At 38.4% G+C, this 20,583-nt stretch overlaps 1 protein-coding gene across 1 annotated transcript; it reads right to left on the reverse strand.

The window, feature by feature from the left end:
• Positions 1-14,590: 14,590 nt before the first annotated feature.
• On the reverse strand, positions 14,591-16,219 carry LOC105164426 (uncharacterized). Its single transcript, XM_011083078.1, has 2 exons — positions 15,957-16,219; positions 14,591-15,875 (listed from the first exon to the last, which is right to left on the reverse strand). Exons 1-2 carry the CDS (start codon positions 16,217-16,219, stop codon positions 14,591-14,593), a joined length of 1,548 nt encoding a protein of 515 aa, XP_011081380.1.
• Between the last annotated feature and the right edge of the window lie 4,364 nt (positions 16,220-20,583).

The raw sequence follows: 20,583 nt of genomic DNA on the forward strand, positions 1-20,583 counted from the left end.
GAAATTTGAATGTGGTGGGAATGCCGCAATTCAGCCTTTGTAGGAGACTGAAAGCACTCAAAGGCGCACTCAAAGCATTCAACAAGCAGCACTACAACCACATATCCACCAGGGCCAAAGAAGCTGAGCTTGCCTGCAAGATGCTCATAATCAGCTTGAATCCGATCCGGGAGATGTAGCGCTTCGGGACTCTTTGGGAGATATCAGGAATAAGGTCGTTTTCCTTGCCGATGCCGAACGACACTTCTACTACCAGAAAGCCAAAATCCACTACCTTAAAGAGGGGGACCACAACACCAAATTCTTTCATGACATGGTGAAGAGGAACATTACTAGGAATTCCACCATGGTAGTCACTAGGGCGGACGGGACTATTATCACTGTTGCCGAGGATATTGCCCAAGAGTTCATCGATTACTACACATCACTCATGGGCACCGAGGATCACACCCTCCCAGTCGATGATGGTGTGTTCGAATGGTGTCCCAAACTCTTTTCTGAGCATACCATGGACTTTTGCCGGGCACTCACGCCGTTGGAGGTCAAGGAAGCCATCTTCTATATTAGCGACAACAAGGTTCCCGGCCTAGATGATATTCCTCATGCTTTTTCAAAAAAGCATGGAACATTGTGGGTGATCAAGTCTGCAGGGCCATCTTGGATTTCTTTAGGAGTGGGCGGATGCTACGACAGCTCAACCATACTATCATTGCCCTTGTGTCCAAATCAGATCATTCCACCTCTATTGCAGATTACCAGCCGATTTCTTGTTGCAACGTCATCTACAAAGCCATCACGAAAATCATCTCGGACCGGCTCGCGCCCGCATTGGAGCACTTAATTGACCACTGCCAACCTGCGTTTGTTAGAGGCCGCAATATTATAGACAACACAATCTTGGCCCAGAAAATGGTGCGGCAATACTTGAGAAAACGGATTTCACCTCGATATACTATCAACGTCGACCTACGCAAGGCGTTTGACTTAGTCTATGGACATTTCTCTCCCGAGTACTTCACGGGTATGGTATCCCCCCACTATTTATATCTTGGATTATGGAATGCGTCTGCACTTCATCTTTTTTAGTAGTTTTGAACGACTCCCTCCATAAGTTTTTTCTAGGGAAGAAAGGCCTAAGGCAAGGAGACCCGATGTTGCCGGCTCTCTTCCTTCTTAGAATGAAATACTTCTCCCGACTAGTCAAGAGAAAACCATTCACTTCAGACTTCAACTTCCACCCAAAATGCCAGAAGTTGAAAATCACACACCTCCTCTTTCTCGATGATCTCATGTTTTTCTCTCGCGGCGACCTTCCATTTATTCACGTCTTAATGGAATGCCTCCAAGAGTTTAGGGACGCATCCGGCCTCACCATCAATACCTCTAAGTCATGCATATATACAGCGGGCATCAGAATGTGGAGCTTGACGGGATTCTCGCTAGGACAGAGTTTGTGAGATGTGAGATGCCGGTCAAATGCCTTGGCATTCCACTAGCGGCACAATGGCTTTGGGTCATCATCTACTCACCACTTATGGATCAAATTGCTAACTGCATTTCGAAGTGGACGACCAAATCCTTATCTTTTGCAGGCCGCCTGGAACTTATCTATTCAATTATTCAGGGGGTGGAGTACTTTTGGCTCCAAGTTTTCCCACTTCCAGTGACGGTCATCGAGAAAATTCACCGGCTTTACAGGAATTTTCTCTGGAACTCTAGGAGGGCACCAGTCGCTTGGGAAGAAATTTGCCATCACAAGGAAGAAGGTGGTCTTGGTATCCGGCACATTCAGTCATGGAATGTTGTGCTCCTTGCCCGTGTCTCATGGAACATCCACCGCAAGGCAGAAACGTTGTGGGTGTAGTGGGTCAACGGTGTCTACCTTGGAGGTGCTTCAATTTGGGACTAGCAATCGAAGAAGGGGGATTCTCCACTCCTTTAACGGCTTGCTGAAATTCGCAATAGGGTGGTCATCGCTTTTAGGTCTTCGGAGGCAGCAATTGAACAAATGACGAGATGGTCTACCACAAATGGTCTCCTAACGTCAAAAGCTTATGAGTATTTCAGGCCGAAACTCGCGAGGCAGCCTTAGAAAGTGTCTATATGGAAAGCTTTCATCCCACTGAAGTACTCATTTATCTTGTGGCTTGGCTTACGTGGCAGACTAGCTACAAGGACAGACTTGGGTTCCTCCAAGAGGAGGATTTGTGGTCCTTGTGCATCAACACCAAGGAATCGGCCAGGCACATTTTCTTTGAGTGTTCGTTCAGCAACTTCGTTTGGTCACGTATCCGACAATAGTTTGGCATTAGCCGGAGTTTGTCCACCCTTCATAGTGCAATCAAGTGGCTCAAGAAGGAGAAAACTCGTTCCTCCGTGCAGAACAAAGCGCGATACCTCGCTTTGGCATGCACGGTCTACACCCTTTGGAGGCATCAATGAAGTCATCTTTGAGGGCTCAACACCCTATCCCGAGGGGTTTATTATTTCAGTCAAGATCACATTGTATAGGCTCCTTTTGACACTTCTTCTATACGGTTTGATTGTTCCTTAATCTTTAGCGTGCGCTTTCTTGTATCTCTCCAGGTATGCTCGGAGTACACTGTAAATATTTTTGGATGAATGAAAACTTACATTTCACCCAAAAAAAAGAATAGAGCAAAGAAGAATAAATTTCAGTCTTCATTATCGTGTAAAATTCTTGAGGAAGTAGGAGTACAGTGCACAACTGCAGCCTTTATACTCTGGCAAAGAAGCAGTTAATACTGCTTAACTAAACTAACGGCCTAACACCTAACTGAACTGTGTAGGAAGTGGCTAATCAACTAATAAAGGCTCATTGCATATAAAATCGTGAAACCAAAAAAATTACACACTAATAAAAACGTTAGTGGACTATATATAGTAGCAACTTTCTTTGAATTGGCCCAGCTCTGTTGGTCATCATCCCTGTTCTTCAGCTTCTTTCTAACTTATCTTTCACAATTCTTCATTGGTTTTTCATTCATCTCGAGTCTAAGGAATTTAGCAGACACGTTTAATTTCGATTTCAAAACTTAGAAGTGAAACAGTACTTTATTTAATTTTCCAGTACTTGTCTAGTTTATTTTTCTGGTTACTTCTTTCCCTGCAATTTCATGGTATACTAATGAGGTTGTTTTTTTTTTTTTTAATAGAAGCTATAATTATATTATTACATTAAGTTTAAACTCATATAAAGTGAGAAAAATACCCACGACGATTTTGGGATTAAATTTTTTGTTGGGGGGCGTTGGGATTATGCTCAAATCTAGATGTGTGCTTATAGAAATGAGTTAAGATCTCTATCTTTGCTAGGGAGTAGGGAGAAGTCATATGGCTCGTCCGTTGCAAATTTGATTTAAGAAAGAAATTTCTGACCAAATCTTGGAACAAAATTGAGATGGATCTTTTATGTGATGGATATACAATTTTCTTTTTTTTTTTTCGTTTTTCTAATCTAACTACAAAATTAGGTAGATAAGCAATTTTAACATGAAATGCAATAAATAAAAATTATGATAATAATTATTTCTTTTGTAATCGAGGCCAATAAACATTAACCACATCTAAGAATCATAGTAAATATTTTAATTATAATTAAAATCATGGGCTAAATATTATTAACTCTATTCGACTGTGATGGATAATATTAATTTATTATGAATTTTATGTCGTGGAGAATAATTCAATTTTTTTTTAGTAGTATTCGACAAAACTCTCTTCTTCCAGCCACCTGCTGTTGATATCCAAAGCTCCTGTTCAGGTGGCGCGCTAGCAACCAACTCAACTGCTTCCAAGGGCATTATTGTTTAGATAAGTTAATTCATTAATAACCGTTTTATACTTAAGTGTTTTTACTCAATACATACTTTTCGAGAATTTTAATTTTTTTTTTTTTTTATGTTTTCTAGCTTAATCAAATCTCATTATTTTAATATTTCTAAAACAAATTGATATTTATTAATCTAGAGAAATTAAATTTTTTATTATTCACCCAATTACTTACTTTTATGTTTTCTAAAATTTAATTTATATTTGTACTGTTATAAAGAAAGTATATTATAGATACAGAGTGACGATTTTGATACCGTTGTGCTAATTATTCGTGATATAAAATTGCCTTTCAACTGTAATTGAGATAACTAACTTATTTTATTTATTTATTTTTTAATGTGTTGGTTTATATAATTTACTTTTATTTAAAATATATTTGAAAATTTGAAAATTATGTATTATATACAGTAAAAATGCCATGCTACGATGACTAGTATTTAAAAAGAGTAAAATGCGGACGACCTCCAAATCTATGGGGTCATTTGCACTTTGCCCTTCAGCTTGTTTTTTTTTTTTTTTTTACTTTCCGACCAATCTTTGATTTTATTGCACTTTGTATTTTCTGAAAAATAATGATGGAATATTTCGTACAGATAGCCTCCAACGTATAGAATTATTTGCACTTTGCCCCCAACCTTTCAATAAAATCAAAATAAATAAAGAAATAGGAAAAGTGAAAAAAAAATCCAAAAAATGGAGAAAAAATTCCAATACACAATTTGCAGATAAATAACTTCTATTACAAGATAAAATCAGGAAAAAAATCATGAACTTTCTGCAATGTCAGGTGTGAAACTCCTAAACCTGCACAAGAAAACTTTAAACCTCAATTCACTAACAAAAAAATTCAATACAAACACATAATCAGCAAAATATTATAAAGATTGAATAAAAATCCAGATGAGAAAATAAGAAAAACTCACCGACCCATATAAAGAAATTGAACTTCAACAACCTAAATGAAAAAATTATGAAAAAGTGTAACTTCACAACAAAATCAATTTACATTACTATAATATAAAAAAAAAGAAAAAATCAAAACCAAAAAAATAAAGAAAAAAAATCGTGTATTTCTTTCGGCGCCACCATCAACCATATGTGTGTATTTTAGTCCGTACGAACATTACATTTGACTTGTAATTTGAAGTAATTTATATGCAGATCAAATATTAAACTTTCTGAGAATTTTCTTCTTTTTTTTCAGAATTTTTCTCCATATATTTTTTAATTTATTTATTTTTTTTTATAAAAAGATTGGGGGGCAAAGTGCAAATAATTCCATACTTTGGGGGTTGTTTGCACTTGACATTTACAATTTTTACCGAACTCAACGTGTGTACACACATGGATGGAATATTCCATCATTACTTCCCAAAAAATAAAAAGTGCAACAAAATCAAAATATTGATGAAAAAGTGTAATTATTAAAAAAAAATTCGGGACAAAATATAAATAACCCTATACGTCGGGGTGTCTGCATTTTACCCATTTAAAAAATATAATCTTCTCATGCCTTTGCAGTCCAATTACCATTTATCTCTACTTGGGCTTCCTTTCAAAGTTTATTGGGGGGGAAAAGACAGATGCGCCACATGGACCAAGTCTTTATGATTATAGTACATTCCCTGACTTTGAACCATTTTTATTTTTGTTAAATGGGCTCATAAGTGCAAGATTGGACATAAGGGTTTGTTTGGTCGATTTTTCAAAATATCTTACAAAATATTTAAAATTTTATAAAATATTAAGAAGTGTTTGGAGAAGTTTTAAAAAATAAACTTGTAAAATGTAAAAATATGCTATTAGGGCTTATAAGTTACTAGGATTGTGGGCAGTGCGTGTTGGACCTATTTAAATAATTTGTTAATACAACCCAACATTTATGACTTGTTTAAAAATTTTAATTCAAGTCCAATTCGATAATTTCACTTATACAATCAGATAAATTAGCAACATTCATTCTACGAGTTTATTTCGAGTTTCAAAAAATATCTTCTGATATATACTAAATATTTATATTTAAATTTGCTAAATTTTGATTCTATGAGGTTCAAGTATCATTGGACATTTTAGAATTAATAAAACTATATAGAAGACAACAAGTCATAATTATACAATTTTGAACCTTTGACGGGGTAATATGATGCGCTCCTCAAGACACATCACCTTGCTTTTTACAAATTAGATGTGCCTTCTATTACACATTTACCGCAATGTCCTTCTTACGCATTCTGTATCGACCCAAACATTCTTGCCGTTTAAAGAAAGAAGATTATTCAAGAAACAACACTTCACATGAATAGAGTATCTAAATCAGGTGATAAAAGGTAATAATACCTTGATTTTCATTTTGGGTCCGTGCAATCATCAGTGATTGGGGCGGGGGCAGCGAGCAATATCTTGTGCAATTGTAAGAGGGCAACCCACACATATTGAAGTGTTACGCCTACAACTTACCAAGTCAAATTTTACTATGTAATCTTTTTTATGATCTGCGTACACACTCAAAATTATCGCAACTTGTTCTGTTCCCGTAACATATTTCTTTTCCCTAAGACGACTTGATGTTTTCTAATAATGATATTAGTAAAAAAATCACATAAATTTTTAAGTTTATCCCTCATTTAATATTTTTATATAATAATTTTGTACTTATAAGAAAAAAAATATAACAATGTTAACCTCAGGTGTAAAGAAATTTTTTTCTAAGAGGGTGTAAGTGTAATTTTAAAATTTTTTTTTTGGGGAAAAGTATAATTTGCATTGTTAGAGGGGGTTTTAAGTATAATTCACCATATATATATATATATATACATATATATATATTTTGGTGAAACGTAAGTTTTCACATCCAGTAATATTTACCGAGTACTTCGGGCATACCCGGAGTGATACAAAAGGACCCTCACTAAAGTTTAAAGAGCAATTAAACCGTGTGGGAAAAGTGTGAAGAGGAGCCTATACACTGTGATCTTGACTGAGATAATAAGCCCCTTGGGATTGGGTTTAGCGCCTTCAAAGATGACTTCATTGCGATGTCTCCAAAGGGTGTGAATTGTGCATGCCAAAGCTAGGTGTCGCGCTTTGTTATGAATGGAGGAGCCGGTTTTCTCCTTCTTTAGCCTTTCACCGCGCTGAGTAGGGTGGACATACGTCGGTTAATCCCAAGCCATTGTCGGATATGGGACCAAACATAGTTGCTGAACGGACACTCAAAGAAAAGGTGCTTGGCCGATTCCTTGATGTTAATGCAAAGTGAGCACAAATCCTCCTCATGGAGGAAACCAAGTCTGTCCCTTGTAGCTAATCTGCCGCGCAAGCCAAGCCACTGTTGGAAAAATAATTTGATTTCAAGCAATCGAAACGATGTTTTGAAATAGTACAATCGGATTTAGAAATCAAAAGCAAATAAATCTACGTTGGAACAAATAACAAAACACAATTAGAAACGCCGTTTACGACAAGAAATTTAAATCGAAAACTTACAACGAGAATTGTATCGTAACAATTTTCAGTCCAATTTGAAGTTGTTAATTTTTTTTTAACCGAATCGCAGAATAACTGCTTGCCTTGAAGAAAATATACGCCCTGTATCAGCAGTGCACCGGCTTCAACGTAATTTCTCCCAGGATAAGACAGTTACAGTTCTTCGGTTTTAGCACTATACCGAAGAACACCTCGAACAACACTCAGAAGCTTGTTATCGAAATAAGAGTCTCAAATCTTAGACACAATATAGAAGCCGAAAGAGGGAATTAGAGAAAGCTCAAGAATGAGAGTTTGTTGTTTGTGGTGTGTGTCAAATGAAGAATGGACAAGCCTATATATAGGCTTCCGAAAATTTCAGCAATAAGAAATGTTATAATTTCAATAATTCCCCCACACATGAGACCGTCTGAAACGTCCAAGGAAATTGAAGCAGCAATTGAAAATGGGTTGCAGTTTTTGATCCTCCATAAAGCACATTCAAAAGCATGTTTAATGAAATTTGGAATGGCAAATGAAATTGAAGAGAATTGAAGAAGGAATTCATTTGCAGCTGCTGTTTCAAATCTGTGGGTTCCACCACCAATTCAACAAAATTACCTACAATCCCCCACAAACTCATAGATTTGAACTCAAGTTTCTGTGGTTTGCTTTCAACATACCTTCCGGTTTGAACCACTGTCTAAGTTATCTAATGTCAGTTGTCACCAGATTAAATGGAACTAAGCCTTGAATTTAAGCCTGTGAGTGTGACAACGTCTGTCAGTAACAACAAGCCACCAGCTTTGTGTTGATCTTTAGGGTTGACATTTAGGCCATGTGTCCTGATCCTGTTCATGAATGTTTTCAGGAATAACCCAATTCCTTAGTTGCGGCCAAACAACGACATTCATTTAGTTGGGCGTCTCCAGGGATGCACTGCTAGCATCTCATCTTATAAGACTTGACCCCATTCAAAGTTAAACTCTTACTATACTTGTAGTAGCAGCACCTTTCAGAATTTCAGGGGACAGACTCCAGATACAACGTATCAGTCTATTTGGTGCTCTGACATACCCTTACGACTTGTTGATACCACATTGAACCTTCTTTGTGGGATCTCCACTCAAAAAGTTGGGTTGTCGTCGTAGATATGTCACTCACGGGTTTTCAGTCCCATCCCCAATCTGGACTTATGAACTTGCGACAGATTGAATCCTTTCGTCAAAGGATCAGCCACATTGTCCTTTATTCCCACAAAGTCAATGCCTATTACTCTGTCTGACACTAATGCCCTTATAGACTTCAGTCTAACTTGGATGTGTCGTTTAGTTTTTTGATTGTATTTACGACTCCTCACCTTTGCTATTGTGGTTTGGCTATCACAATGTACAACAATTGGTGAAAGAGGCTGACTTACAATGGGAAGTTGTGATAACAACCCAAATAGCCATTCTGCCTCGGTACCAGTTGTATCTAATGCACATAACTCGGCTTCAAACGTAGACCGGGTTATCAAAGTCTGTTTTGCAGACTTCCAGGAGACTGCTCCCCCACCTAAGGTAAAAACATATCCTGAGCACCCATTACTCCCGGAGTTTTTGGCTCTCCAGCTAGCATCACTATATTCCTCAAGAACAGCAGGGAATCTGCCATAATGTATGGCCAGTGTCACCGAGCCCTTTAAGTACCTTAATACTCTATCCAAAGCACCCCAATGAGTTTTGTCAAGACAACTAGTGTATCTAGCCAGCTTAGAGACAGAAAAGATATATCTGGTCTCGTGCTATTTGTCAGATACTGTAAGCTCCCAATAATTTGGGAATACCTTAGTTGTGCAACCGGAACACCACTTTCATTTTTGAATAAAGCTACAGAAGGATCATATGGTGTCTTAGCGATTCTACTATTTTGATAACCAAATTTCTCAATTATCTTCTCAACATAATGAGATTGAGAAATGGTTATCCCATCAGTTGACCGAGTCAACTTGATACCAAGAATCACATTAGCCTCACCCATATCCTTCATTTCAAACTTGTTTTTCAAAAATGACTTGGTTTCGGTAATAATATTTAGACATGATCCTATTAACAGAATATCATCCACATACAGGCATAGAATTATCATTTTATCTCCTTTAACCTTGCAGTATATACATTTATCATTATCATTTACAGTGAAGCCAAATGCAAGAATAGTTTTATCAAACTTTTCATGCCACTGTTTGGGTGCTTGTTTAAGTCCATATAGAGACTTAACAAGTTTACAAACTTTGTGCTCGTTACCATGAGCTACAAACCCTTCAGGCTGATCCATGTAAATTTCTTCCTCGAGTTCACCATACAAGAAGGTTGTTTTCACATCCATCTGGTGAATCGGGAGATTATACACCAAAGCAAGTGCTATAAGCACCCGGATTGTAGTCAATCGAGCTACCGGAGAATAGGTATCGAAATAGTTTATTCCCTCCTTTTGTTTAAACCCTTTAGCCACCAATCTGGCTTTAAACTTATCTATGGTCCCATCAGGTTTCAGTTTCCTTTTAAAAATCCACTTACATCCAATAGTAGTACACCCCGGAGGGAGATCGACTAGCACCCATGTTCCATTGGAAACAATGGAGTCCATCTCACTTTTGACAGCTTCTTTCCACTGCTTGGCTTCTGAAGAAGCCATAGCATCTTTGAAAGTTATCGGATCATCCTCGATGTTGTAAGTGAAAAAGTCACTTCCAAAATCCTTGACGACCCTAGCTCTCTTACTCCGTCTAGGTTCATCTGACTCCTCATGAGTCTGATTAGAACTACTAGAATTAACCCCCACATTTGACATCTTTTCCACATGTTCAGGAATAGATGTGGAGGCAAGTGAATCATCAAATGAAACATTTGAAGGTATTCCTGTTTTTAAAGGAAATACATCTTCTAGGAATACAGCATCACGAAATTCGACTATAGTGTTGACCTCAATGCCTGGAATTTCTGACTTAATAACCAGAAATCTTAAGGCATAACTTGTCTCCACATAGCCCAAGAACACAACATCAACAGTTTTCGGACCCAATTTCTTTCGTTTGTGTTCTGGGACTAGCACTTTTGCTAGGCACCCCCACACTCGAAAGTATTTCAAGCTTGGTTTCCTACCTTTCCACAACTTGAAAGAAGTACTCGTATTGTGTTTCAGAGGGACTCTATTCAGAATATGGCAAGCCGTATTCAAAGCCTCTCCCCACAAATACTTTGGTAACCCGGAGGTTAATAGGAGACTGTTAATCATATCTTTAAATGTTCTATTCTTTCGTTCAGTCATTCCATTAGACGAAGGGGAATACGGAGGAGTCTCTTCATGAATAATGCCAAAAGTTTGACAATTTTCATTGAACTTACTCGACTCATATTCTCCTCCTCTATCGGACCTTAGTCTTTTAAGTTTCTTAGCAGTTTGGGTTTCTGCTTCATTTTTAAACAAAATAAATTTGTCTAAGGCTTCATCCTTATTTTTCATGAGAAACACATAACAGTATCTACTGCAATCATCTATAAAGGTGATAAAATATCGTTTGTGGTCCCTGGTCAAAAACTCTATTGAACTCACAAATATCAGTGTGAACTAAATCAAGTATTTCTGAATCCCTTTCAATTGACTGATAGGATTTCCTAACTTGTTTAGCTTCTACACAAACTTGGCATTTGTGATTTCGTTCAATATTTTGACTAGGAATTAAATTCAAATTCATCATTCGTTTGATCGAATTGAAATATAAATGACCTAACCTACTAAGCCACAGAGTAGAAGATTCAACATTCATTATAATAGAATCAGAAACATCAATTTTATTATTATCAACTCGAACTTTGAACAAGCAATCATCTAAGTAGCCTTCACCAACAAAAATACAGAATTGCTGAATAACAACTTTATTAAACTTGAAAACCAATTCATATCCTTTCCTAACTATTACAGAACCACTAATAATGTTTCTTCTGACAGTGGGTACATGATGAACTCGTTTTAGTGACAGAATGCACCCTGAAGGAAACTTCAAGTCCACGCTTCCTATCCCAAGTACTTCTGCAGTACTGGAGTTCCCCATGCTTACTGTCTTTCCACTGATGGCTTGATAAGACACAAAGAGAGATTTATCAGCAAAAACGTGCACATTCGCTCCAGTGTCAATCAACCAATCACACGGTTCATAAATAGTCAAGAGTTCGGGTTGTACAGATACATACCCATCAGTTGCTCCTAAGGTGCTAGCACAGCTAGAACCTCCCACAATCATGTTGACAGCTGCCTGCCCAATCTTGGCCTTTTTATTAGGACAAAGCTTGGCCCAGTGTCCAACCTGCCCACAATTCCAGCATGGTTTGTTTGCTTTTGGTTTCTTATTTTTGGAGGTCTTGCTTTTATTGATGGCTTTCGAGTTCGTGTTAATCTTATTCACTTTCTGTTTCCCCACTATAAGATTGGCCCTTGGTTGATGTTCAACAGGCATCTTGTGCATTTGATTTCTATGTTCTTCCTCAATGCTGATAGCAATCATAAGATCATCCAGAGACAATTTCCCTTTTTGATGCTTGAGTGTCATGCCAAAAATTTCCCAGGATTTGGGAAATTTGTCCACTAGGGACATGACCAGAAACTTCTCAAGAAGCTTCATCTCAGCATTAGCCAGAGCATGCTCAAGATTGATAATCTCATGAGTCTGTTCAGCTACAGACCGGTCCTCAACCATTTGATACCTCATGAACTTAGAAACAGAATACTTTTTGAGCCCTTGCTATTCAGTATTATATTTCCGGTCCAACTCATCCCACAGAGACTTAGCAGTATAAGAATCGGAACAATAGACATCGAAGAGCGTATTTGACAGGGCTGACAAAATCGCTCCTCTACCTATTTGATCCCTTTCTGTCCACTGCGCTATCCCAACAATTTTTGGATCGGTATTAGTAGGTTCAGGTCTGATCACCTGAATCACTGACAAAAGTCCTTTCATCGCCAACCAAATTTTCATTCGTTGTTGCCAGCGTTTGAAAATTTGGCCCGAAAACTTGTCCGGTAAATCGGTCAAGTCGACCTTTTCTGTGATCGGAATTGCAACAGAAATTGGCTCAACCATCTTTTAGTATTTTAGGAAACTAAAAGTAACGTTTCAAATAAAAGATTTTGAAAATAGCGTTTTCCAAAAATAGTTCCAACGACAAAAACCGATTTTTCAAAACCTGTATATTTTCTCCAAGATTGTTGGAAAAATAATTTGATTTCAAGCAATCGAAACGATGTTTTGAAATAGTACAATCGGATTTAAAAATCAAAAGCAAATAAATCCACGTTGGAACAAATAACAAAACACAATTAGAAACGCTATTTACGACAAGAAATTTAAATCGAAAACTTACAACGAAAATTGTATCGTAACAATTCTCAGTCCAATTTGAAGTCGTTAATTTTTTTTAACTGAATCGCAGAATAACTGCTTGCCTTGAAGAAAATATACGCCCCGTATCAGTAGTGCACTGGGTTCAACGTAATTTCTCCTAGGATAAGACGGTTACAGTTCTTCGATTTTAGCACTATACCGAAAAACACCTCGAACAACACTCAGAAGCTTGTTATCGAAACAAGAGTCTCAAATCTTACACATAATATAGAAGCCGAAAGAGGGAATTAGAGAAAGCTCAAGAATGATAGTTTGTTGTTTGTGGTGTGTGTCAAATGAAGAATGGACAAGCCTATATATAGGCTTCCAAAAATTTCAGCAATAAGGAATGCTATAATTGCAATAATTCCCCCCCACATGAGACCGTCTGAAACGTCCAAGGAAATTGAAGCAGCAATTGAAAATGGGTTGCAGTTTTTGATCCTGCATAAAGCACATTCAAAAGCATGTTTAATGAAATTTGGAATGGCAAATGAAATTGAAGAGAATTGAAGAAGGAATTCATTTGCAGCTGTTGTTTCAAATCTGTGGGTTCCACCACCAATTCAACAAAATTACCTACAGTCACATAATAAACGAGTACTTCGGTGGGATGAAAGTCTTCCAGATAGATGATTTTCAAGGCTGTCTTGTAAGTTTCGACCTGAAGTACTCATATGTTTTCGACGTTTGGAGGCCCTTAGTGGTAGCCCATCCCATGATATGTTCAATTGCTGCTGCCGGTGACCCAAAAGCAGTGACAATCCTATTGCGGATATCAACAAGCCGTTGAAGGAATGGAGAATCCCCCTTCTTCGGTTGTCACCCACAACGTGTCTGCCTTGCGGTGGATGTTCCATAGGATGTGTGCATGGAGCGCAACGTTCCAAGATTGAATGTGCCTAATACCGAGACCGCTTTCCTCCTTGGGATGGCATATTTCCTCCGAAGCGACTGGTGCCCTCCTTGAGTTCCATAGAAAATTCCTACAAAGTTGGTGAATTTTTTCGATGACCGCCACTGGAAGAGGGAAAACTTGGAGCCAAAAGCACTCCACGCCCTGAATAACCAAATGGATAAGTTCCAGTCGGCCTGCATAAGATATGGTTTTGGATTTCCACTTCGAAATGCAGTTGGCAATTTGATCTACAAGCGGTGAGTAGTTGTTGACTGAAAGCCTTTGTGCCGCTAGTGGAATGCCAAGGTATCGGATTGGCATCTCGCCTCTCGCAAACTCTGTCCTAGCGAGAATCTCGTCAAGCTCCTCATTCCGGACGCCCGCTGTAAAAATGCATGATTTGGAGGTATTGATAGAAAGGCCGGATGCGTCCCTAAACTCTTGCAGGTATTCCATCAAGACATGGATAGATGGAAGGTCTCCTCGAGAGAAAAGCATCAGGTCGTCGGCAAACAGGAGGTGCGTGATTTTCAACTTTTCATATTTCGGGTGATAGTTGAAGTCTGAGCTGGAAGTCTTCCTCTTGACCAATCTCGAAAAATATTTCATGCTAAGAAGGAAGAGGGCCGGCGACATCGGGTCTCCTTGCCTTAGGCCTTTCTTCCCCAAAATAAACCCGTGGAGGGAACCATTCAAAGACACTAAAAAGGATGAAGTGCCGACGCATTCCATAATTCAAGATATAAACTATTGGGAGAAACCATACCCGTGGAGTACTCGGGAGAGAAATGTCCACGAGATCGAATCAAATGCCTTGCGAAGGTCGATGTTGATAGTACATCAAAGTGAAATCCGCTTCCTCGAGTACTGCCGTACCATTTCTTAGGCCAGGAAAATATTGTCTATGATATTACGGCCGCCAACAAACGCAGCTTGGCAGCGGTCTATTAAGTGCAACAATGCGGGGGCGAGTCGGTCCAAGATAATTTTCGTGATGGCCTTGTAGATGACGTTGCAGCACGAAATCGATCGGTAGTCGGCAACAGAGGTGGAATGCTCTGATTTGGGCATGAGAGCAATGATGGTGTGGTTGAGTTGCCGTAGCATCCGTCCACTCCTAAAGAAATCCAAAACGGCCATGCATACTTGATCACCCACCACGTTCCATGCTTTCTTGAAAAAACATGAGGAATATCCATCGGGGCCGGGTGCCTTGTTGTCATTAATATTGAGATGGCTTCCTTGACCTCCAGTGTTGTGACTTCCCTACAAAGTTCTTTAGTAAGCTCGAAGGAGAGTTTGGGGCCCCAATCGAACACACCGTCATCGATTGGGATGGTGTGAGCCTCGGTGCCCAAGAGTGATGTGTAGTAATCAACAAACTCTTGGGCAATCTCATCGGCAACAGTGATAATAGTCCTGTCAGCTCTAGTGACTGCCATGATGGAGTTTCTAGCAGCCTTCCGTTTCACCATATCGTGGAAAAATTTGGTGTTTCGGTCCCCCTCTTTGAGATAATGGATTTTGACTTTCTGGTAGAAGAAGTGTTGTTTGGCCTCGGCAAGAAAAACGGTCTTCCTCCTAAGATCCCCCAAAGATTCCTGAAGCGTTACATCTCCCGGATTGCTTTCAAACTGGTTCTGAGCATATTGTAGTGCAAGGTCAGCCTCTTTGGCCCTGGTGGAGATGTGGCTGTAGTGTTGTGTGTTGAAAGCTTTTAGTGCACCTTTAAGTGATTTCAGTCTCTTGCAAAGGTTGAATTGTGGCGTTCCCTCCACATTCAAGTTCCATTGTTGTTCAACAGTAGTCAAGAAGTCCAGATGGTCTGCCCACATATTGAAAAAGCGGAATGGTTTTGGCTTAGTGAGTGTATGATCGAAGATAGTGACAATACCCTGGGAGTGGTTTGATATGCATCCCGGTAGGTTGAAGTGGGCGCCGCAATGTAAACCGGCCTCGAGCCATTCGTTATTGTAAAGGATCCGGTCAAGTATGCACAATATATGGTTGCTTTCGTTGTTGGAATACCATGTGTAATAGCAACCCGTTGTGGGGACGTTAAACAGTCCAAGTGCTGCACAGCAACCTACGAAATCCTTGAGTTCATACCAAGTTGGGGCCACTCTAAGCTGCTTCTTCTCGGGAGATTCCACATAGTGGAAATCGCCGCTAATGAGCCATGACATGCTTATCGTCTGTCCCAATTCTATAAGCTTCTCCCACATATTCCTTCTATTGACAACAAAATATAGGCCATAAGTAAACAAAATATAGAAGGAGAGTTGAGAAGATTTATTCGTGACAGTGGATCACTTGCGACGAGATATCCTCCGGTTGAAGGTCGATAACTGTCGGATTACAAACCACAAGGATGCGTCCACCGGCAATAGTGTCAAAGTTGTTGGCTTGGCACCATCCAGGAAATGATCGGCTAAGAAATCTCGGAATCTTTGATGCTGCAAGCTTTGTTTCCAAAATGCCCAAAAGGCAAAGCTGGTTATGCTTGATGAGGTGGCTACCCCATTGTGTTTGAGAGGCCGATTGGAGCCCCTCACATTCCAAAAATCGATCTTCATGGGGATCGAGGGGGAGACTCCCCTCTTGCCTGCTTCGTCGGTTTACTGAACGTCATTGCAGTCTCATTGGTCTTGATCCTCGGCGTTGCGTGTTGAGTGATCGTAGGGGAATCAATTGATGAACTATCTGAGTCTGTCGATAAGGGAACCTCCCTATCTTGAAGTTTGAGCAAATGTAGTACTTTCGTGCTCACTCGTCCCTTATCCACCTTGCTGGCCGTTGGTGATGTTGGTTGGTGTCCCTCTACTGCTAGTTTGGCTGCTGTATCTATAGCTTTGCCCTTGTTCCTCCTGTGGACGATAGTCCACTCAGTGGTTTGTGGTTTCTTTGCTTCTGCCTGCTTGGCCAAAATTAGGGGCAGGTGCAGCAGCCACGGCCAGTAGATGTGCGCTTTGGCATGTTTCCTGCAGGTGGCCAAATTTGTGGCAGTCAGTGCAAGACTTGGGGGTGAACTCGTAAATGACCGGTTGTTTTTGGGTTATGCCTTTTTTTTATTACAAACTCCACTTGGTCGACGAGCTTTTTGGAAGCATCAACCTCTACTAGTATTCTGGCATACGATACCCTTTCCATTTTCATTGTAAGGGAATCCATGGCAATGGGACTGCCAATCCTAAAACCAATCTTCCCGAGCGCATTAGGGTGCCAGCACTCAAGGGGGAGTGATGGGAGGGTGGCCCAAACCGGTGTTAGGCTGATATCGTCCTCTTTAAATTCGAAGCAGTCCGGCATGTGCTTAAGAAATAGGGGACGTCCATAAACGAAGTAGGGTCCACCGGACAAAATCCGCTGCCTATCCTCCTAACGGGCAAAACGAAAGAATAACCAACCGCTCTCGTACTATTGGAAACTGGATCCCCAAGATTGGGGCAGTGCACGGATCGTCTTTAGTCCTAGGAACTTGCCGACAATATAGCCGACGAGGCAGAAACCTAGTTTCGATCGGACATCAAGCAAATCATTAGGCCCCAAGGTGAGGGGACCATCATCAATCGCAAACTTGGAGAGTTTGTTATCCTTAGTGAACTTACGGTTGCTGCTGAATAATCCTGCAAATGAGACAGTTTTCTTGCTGGCATTTATAGCGGTAGTATCTGTTGTCGGTTGTTTATCATCCAGTTGGGAAGCAGTTGCATTCGGGGCATCGTTCTTAGTGATAAAGGAGGGGGAAACCTCCATATCTGAGATAAAAACACTAAAATTCGAAGGATTAACCTTATCGGAATTGGTGTTGGCGTCGGTTTGCCGGTCGGCCGGCTCACGGTCAGTTGCAGTTGATTTGACGGCTTCAGCTCCTGCCGACGGCTGGTCGAAGTGCTGGCCAGCAGCAGCAACCGCAGCAGGTTTCCTTAGCTTATTGGTTTGGCCATAGCAGGCAATGAGTGTGAAACAGCTGCAGAAACAGCTGCAGAATAATGGCAGCAGCAGGGCAGTTATGCAGCACTCAAAAATTCGAAATTCAAACCCTCCGGCCACCAGAAATTCAAGATTCAAACCCTCCGACCATCGGATAAAGGCCTGAGAAGATGGTGGGAGGTGCATAGCGGTGGCAGAATATTGAAAATGCAGCAGTAAGGCAACTATTAAAGCTGAAATTCAAAAATTCAAAATTCAAATGATCTGACCACCTGAAATTCAGAGTTTAATCCTCCATCCGCCGGGAATGATTGTGGCCGGAGAAAGTGGTGGAAGGTGCACAGCGGTAGCAGCAAAAGGCTACAATTTGCAGGAAACTTGCGCCAGAGCAGCAAGCAAAGAACTTGCAGCAGAAACAGTTTCTCCGGTAACCAGTAGGTCGTGGAGGCTTTACAACCGGCAAGATGTCTTCAAAACTCAAAATCGTTCGGTAGAAACGATGAGCAACGAAAGGAGATGCGATTAATCGATCCAGAATTTGCAGAAATTTGAAGGAGATCCGTTAGAGAGCAAAACAAAGTTGAGGCACTCTAGAAAGAGAAATACTCATGACCTCACTTATATATATATATTTTTTAGCATTACATAGATTGGTTTATATTAATATACTATGAACAATAAACAACAAATTACAATAACTCTCCTTTCACTCAATACATCAACAAGACTGTAAATAAATTCTAATAACACTTACATAAAGTGAAACAAATACTCACTAATTGAATAAAATTCAAACCTATAATTTTAATTTTTTTTGGGAGAAATTATAATTGTTTTTATTTTTATAGGGTTCTAATTATAATTAACGGTATAATACAATGAACAACATACAATCACTTATTTACATATTAAATTTTTTCTGTTTTTTCTTTTTGGAAATAAATGTGATGCTACGTATTTCAACAAAATATTGTCATTTTTTCTGTTTATGGATATAGAACACAATAAATATATTATAAGAAAGACAAGACATCAATTCAGGATGATGACAAAGTGAGGAGAACCCAACTGAAGAAACGAAAAAAAAAAAGGATTTGCTAAAAGAAAAACCAAGAACATTTGAGATACAAATCTCAAGTGCTGATGAAGAAACTCTAACCAATTTGAAAAAACAGTACGAGATATAAACTATTAAGGAAAGCAAGAAAAAGACATTATCATAAATCAAGACAAAAAACAAAGAGGGAGAAACTAACGAAAATTACGACATATTTATGTTATATTATTATTTAAATTTAGTATTTTCACTTTGATTAAGTTGCCCTATACATTAGGAATTGCTTCACGTTTACCACCCTTTTTTAGAATTAATAAATGTATTTCATATTATTAAAATATTATTTTAATAAAATTATATGAACAACGTGCAATCCACGTAATCATTAATAATATATATAAAATTACGAATGTGCACAAACATTTCTTTCAACATTTAGTTGGACATAATTACTTCGACAACGTTATTTTTCCAGGGATAATAATACAAAATTGAATATACTTCTTATCCCGGCTAAAGGTCATGAGAATCACATAAAAATGTTGCATAATTTGGACTATATTTAATTGAAAAGGACAGTTGGTGAGTTGCTAATTGTCCACTACAAAAATGTTTTTTCCTTTTGATACCCACTCTTATTTTTACTTCCCGATGACTGTGGATGTACGTACGTAATTACATACTTTTATTTGATTGCTTCTTCTTGCAGCAACTTTTGTAATACTTAAGACATAATTGTATGGGACTATATATATAATAAATGTTTGGTAGAGGTTGGTAGAGCCCAAACAACATTTTACCTACCCATTCTTACACCATATATATAAATGTATATATATATATATATATGTGTGTGTATGGGCTCAATCATTATGTGGAAAGAACTTTCACTTTTTTTCTCATTGTTTCTTTCATGATTTTTTTTTTTTTTAAAAAGTACTTACTAGAAAGTTCCCAATGTTTTTGATGATCATCAGCAAAGGTCACCATGAGATCATAACCCCAATAAAAATAAATAAGGAAGAATTACGTAAATGATGTAATAATTACATGAGTTTCAATCGTCAGACACACATGTAAAGTACAAAATAATAATAATGGTTTTGGGAACTTAAATTACTGAGGAGTCTAGTATTTCGAAATTATGTCGTTTGAAATTTTTTTTCTCCAGGAAAATAAAATATTATCGTGTCATGCATAATTTTTTTTACAAAAGTAAATAGTCGAGGGGAATAGCACTGCTCATCCCGTAATTAGGGTCTTTCCTCTATTGATTTCATTCATTACGGGATTGTCACATTTGATCGCGTAACTTTAAAAAAGTAGCAAAAATACATAAGACCAAAAGTGTTATTTTTTGAAAGTTATGGAATCAAAAAAGTGAAAATTCTATAATATATAGTACTAAAAGTGTAAAAGTCTTAATGGCCTCGTGCCCTTTTCTATTAAAATATATATAAAAAATATGTCATGGGATCAAAAGTTCTACTTTCTAAAAATTATGGGACAAAATATGAGAATCTCGTAACCAATAGGACAAAAAATAAAAAGGCCCTAAATCAAGGGTCCCAAACAATTGAACAAAAACATACTCAAATCATACTGTTTAAATGAACCTCAACTCAAACAAGTCACCCATATATATATATATATATATATATCTCCACACATAACGATATGTGTCGCTATTTTATTTAGCGATATCATTACATATTATATTTTCTCATCCAACAACATACAATTATTTAAACACTTAGCTATCAAAATAAGTGATGAGACAAATATTTATTATTTGAAAATATAAAGGCTCCCACAATTTATATATGATAAATAGACATATGGTCCAAAGAATTAAAAACCACAAGAATGAAAATGATTCAACATTCCACTACAAGCCCATGAAATGAAACCTTTTGGAGGTCTAGCTATTGAGATTGTTCATGCGCCACC

Source organism: Sesamum indicum, linkage group LG6, assembly GCF_026168435.1.
Source record: "Sesamum indicum cultivar Baizhima isolate 11 linkage group LG6, ASM2616843v1, whole genome shotgun sequence".
NCBI classification, from domain to species: domain Eukaryota; kingdom Viridiplantae; phylum Streptophyta; class Magnoliopsida; order Lamiales; family Pedaliaceae; genus Sesamum; species Sesamum indicum.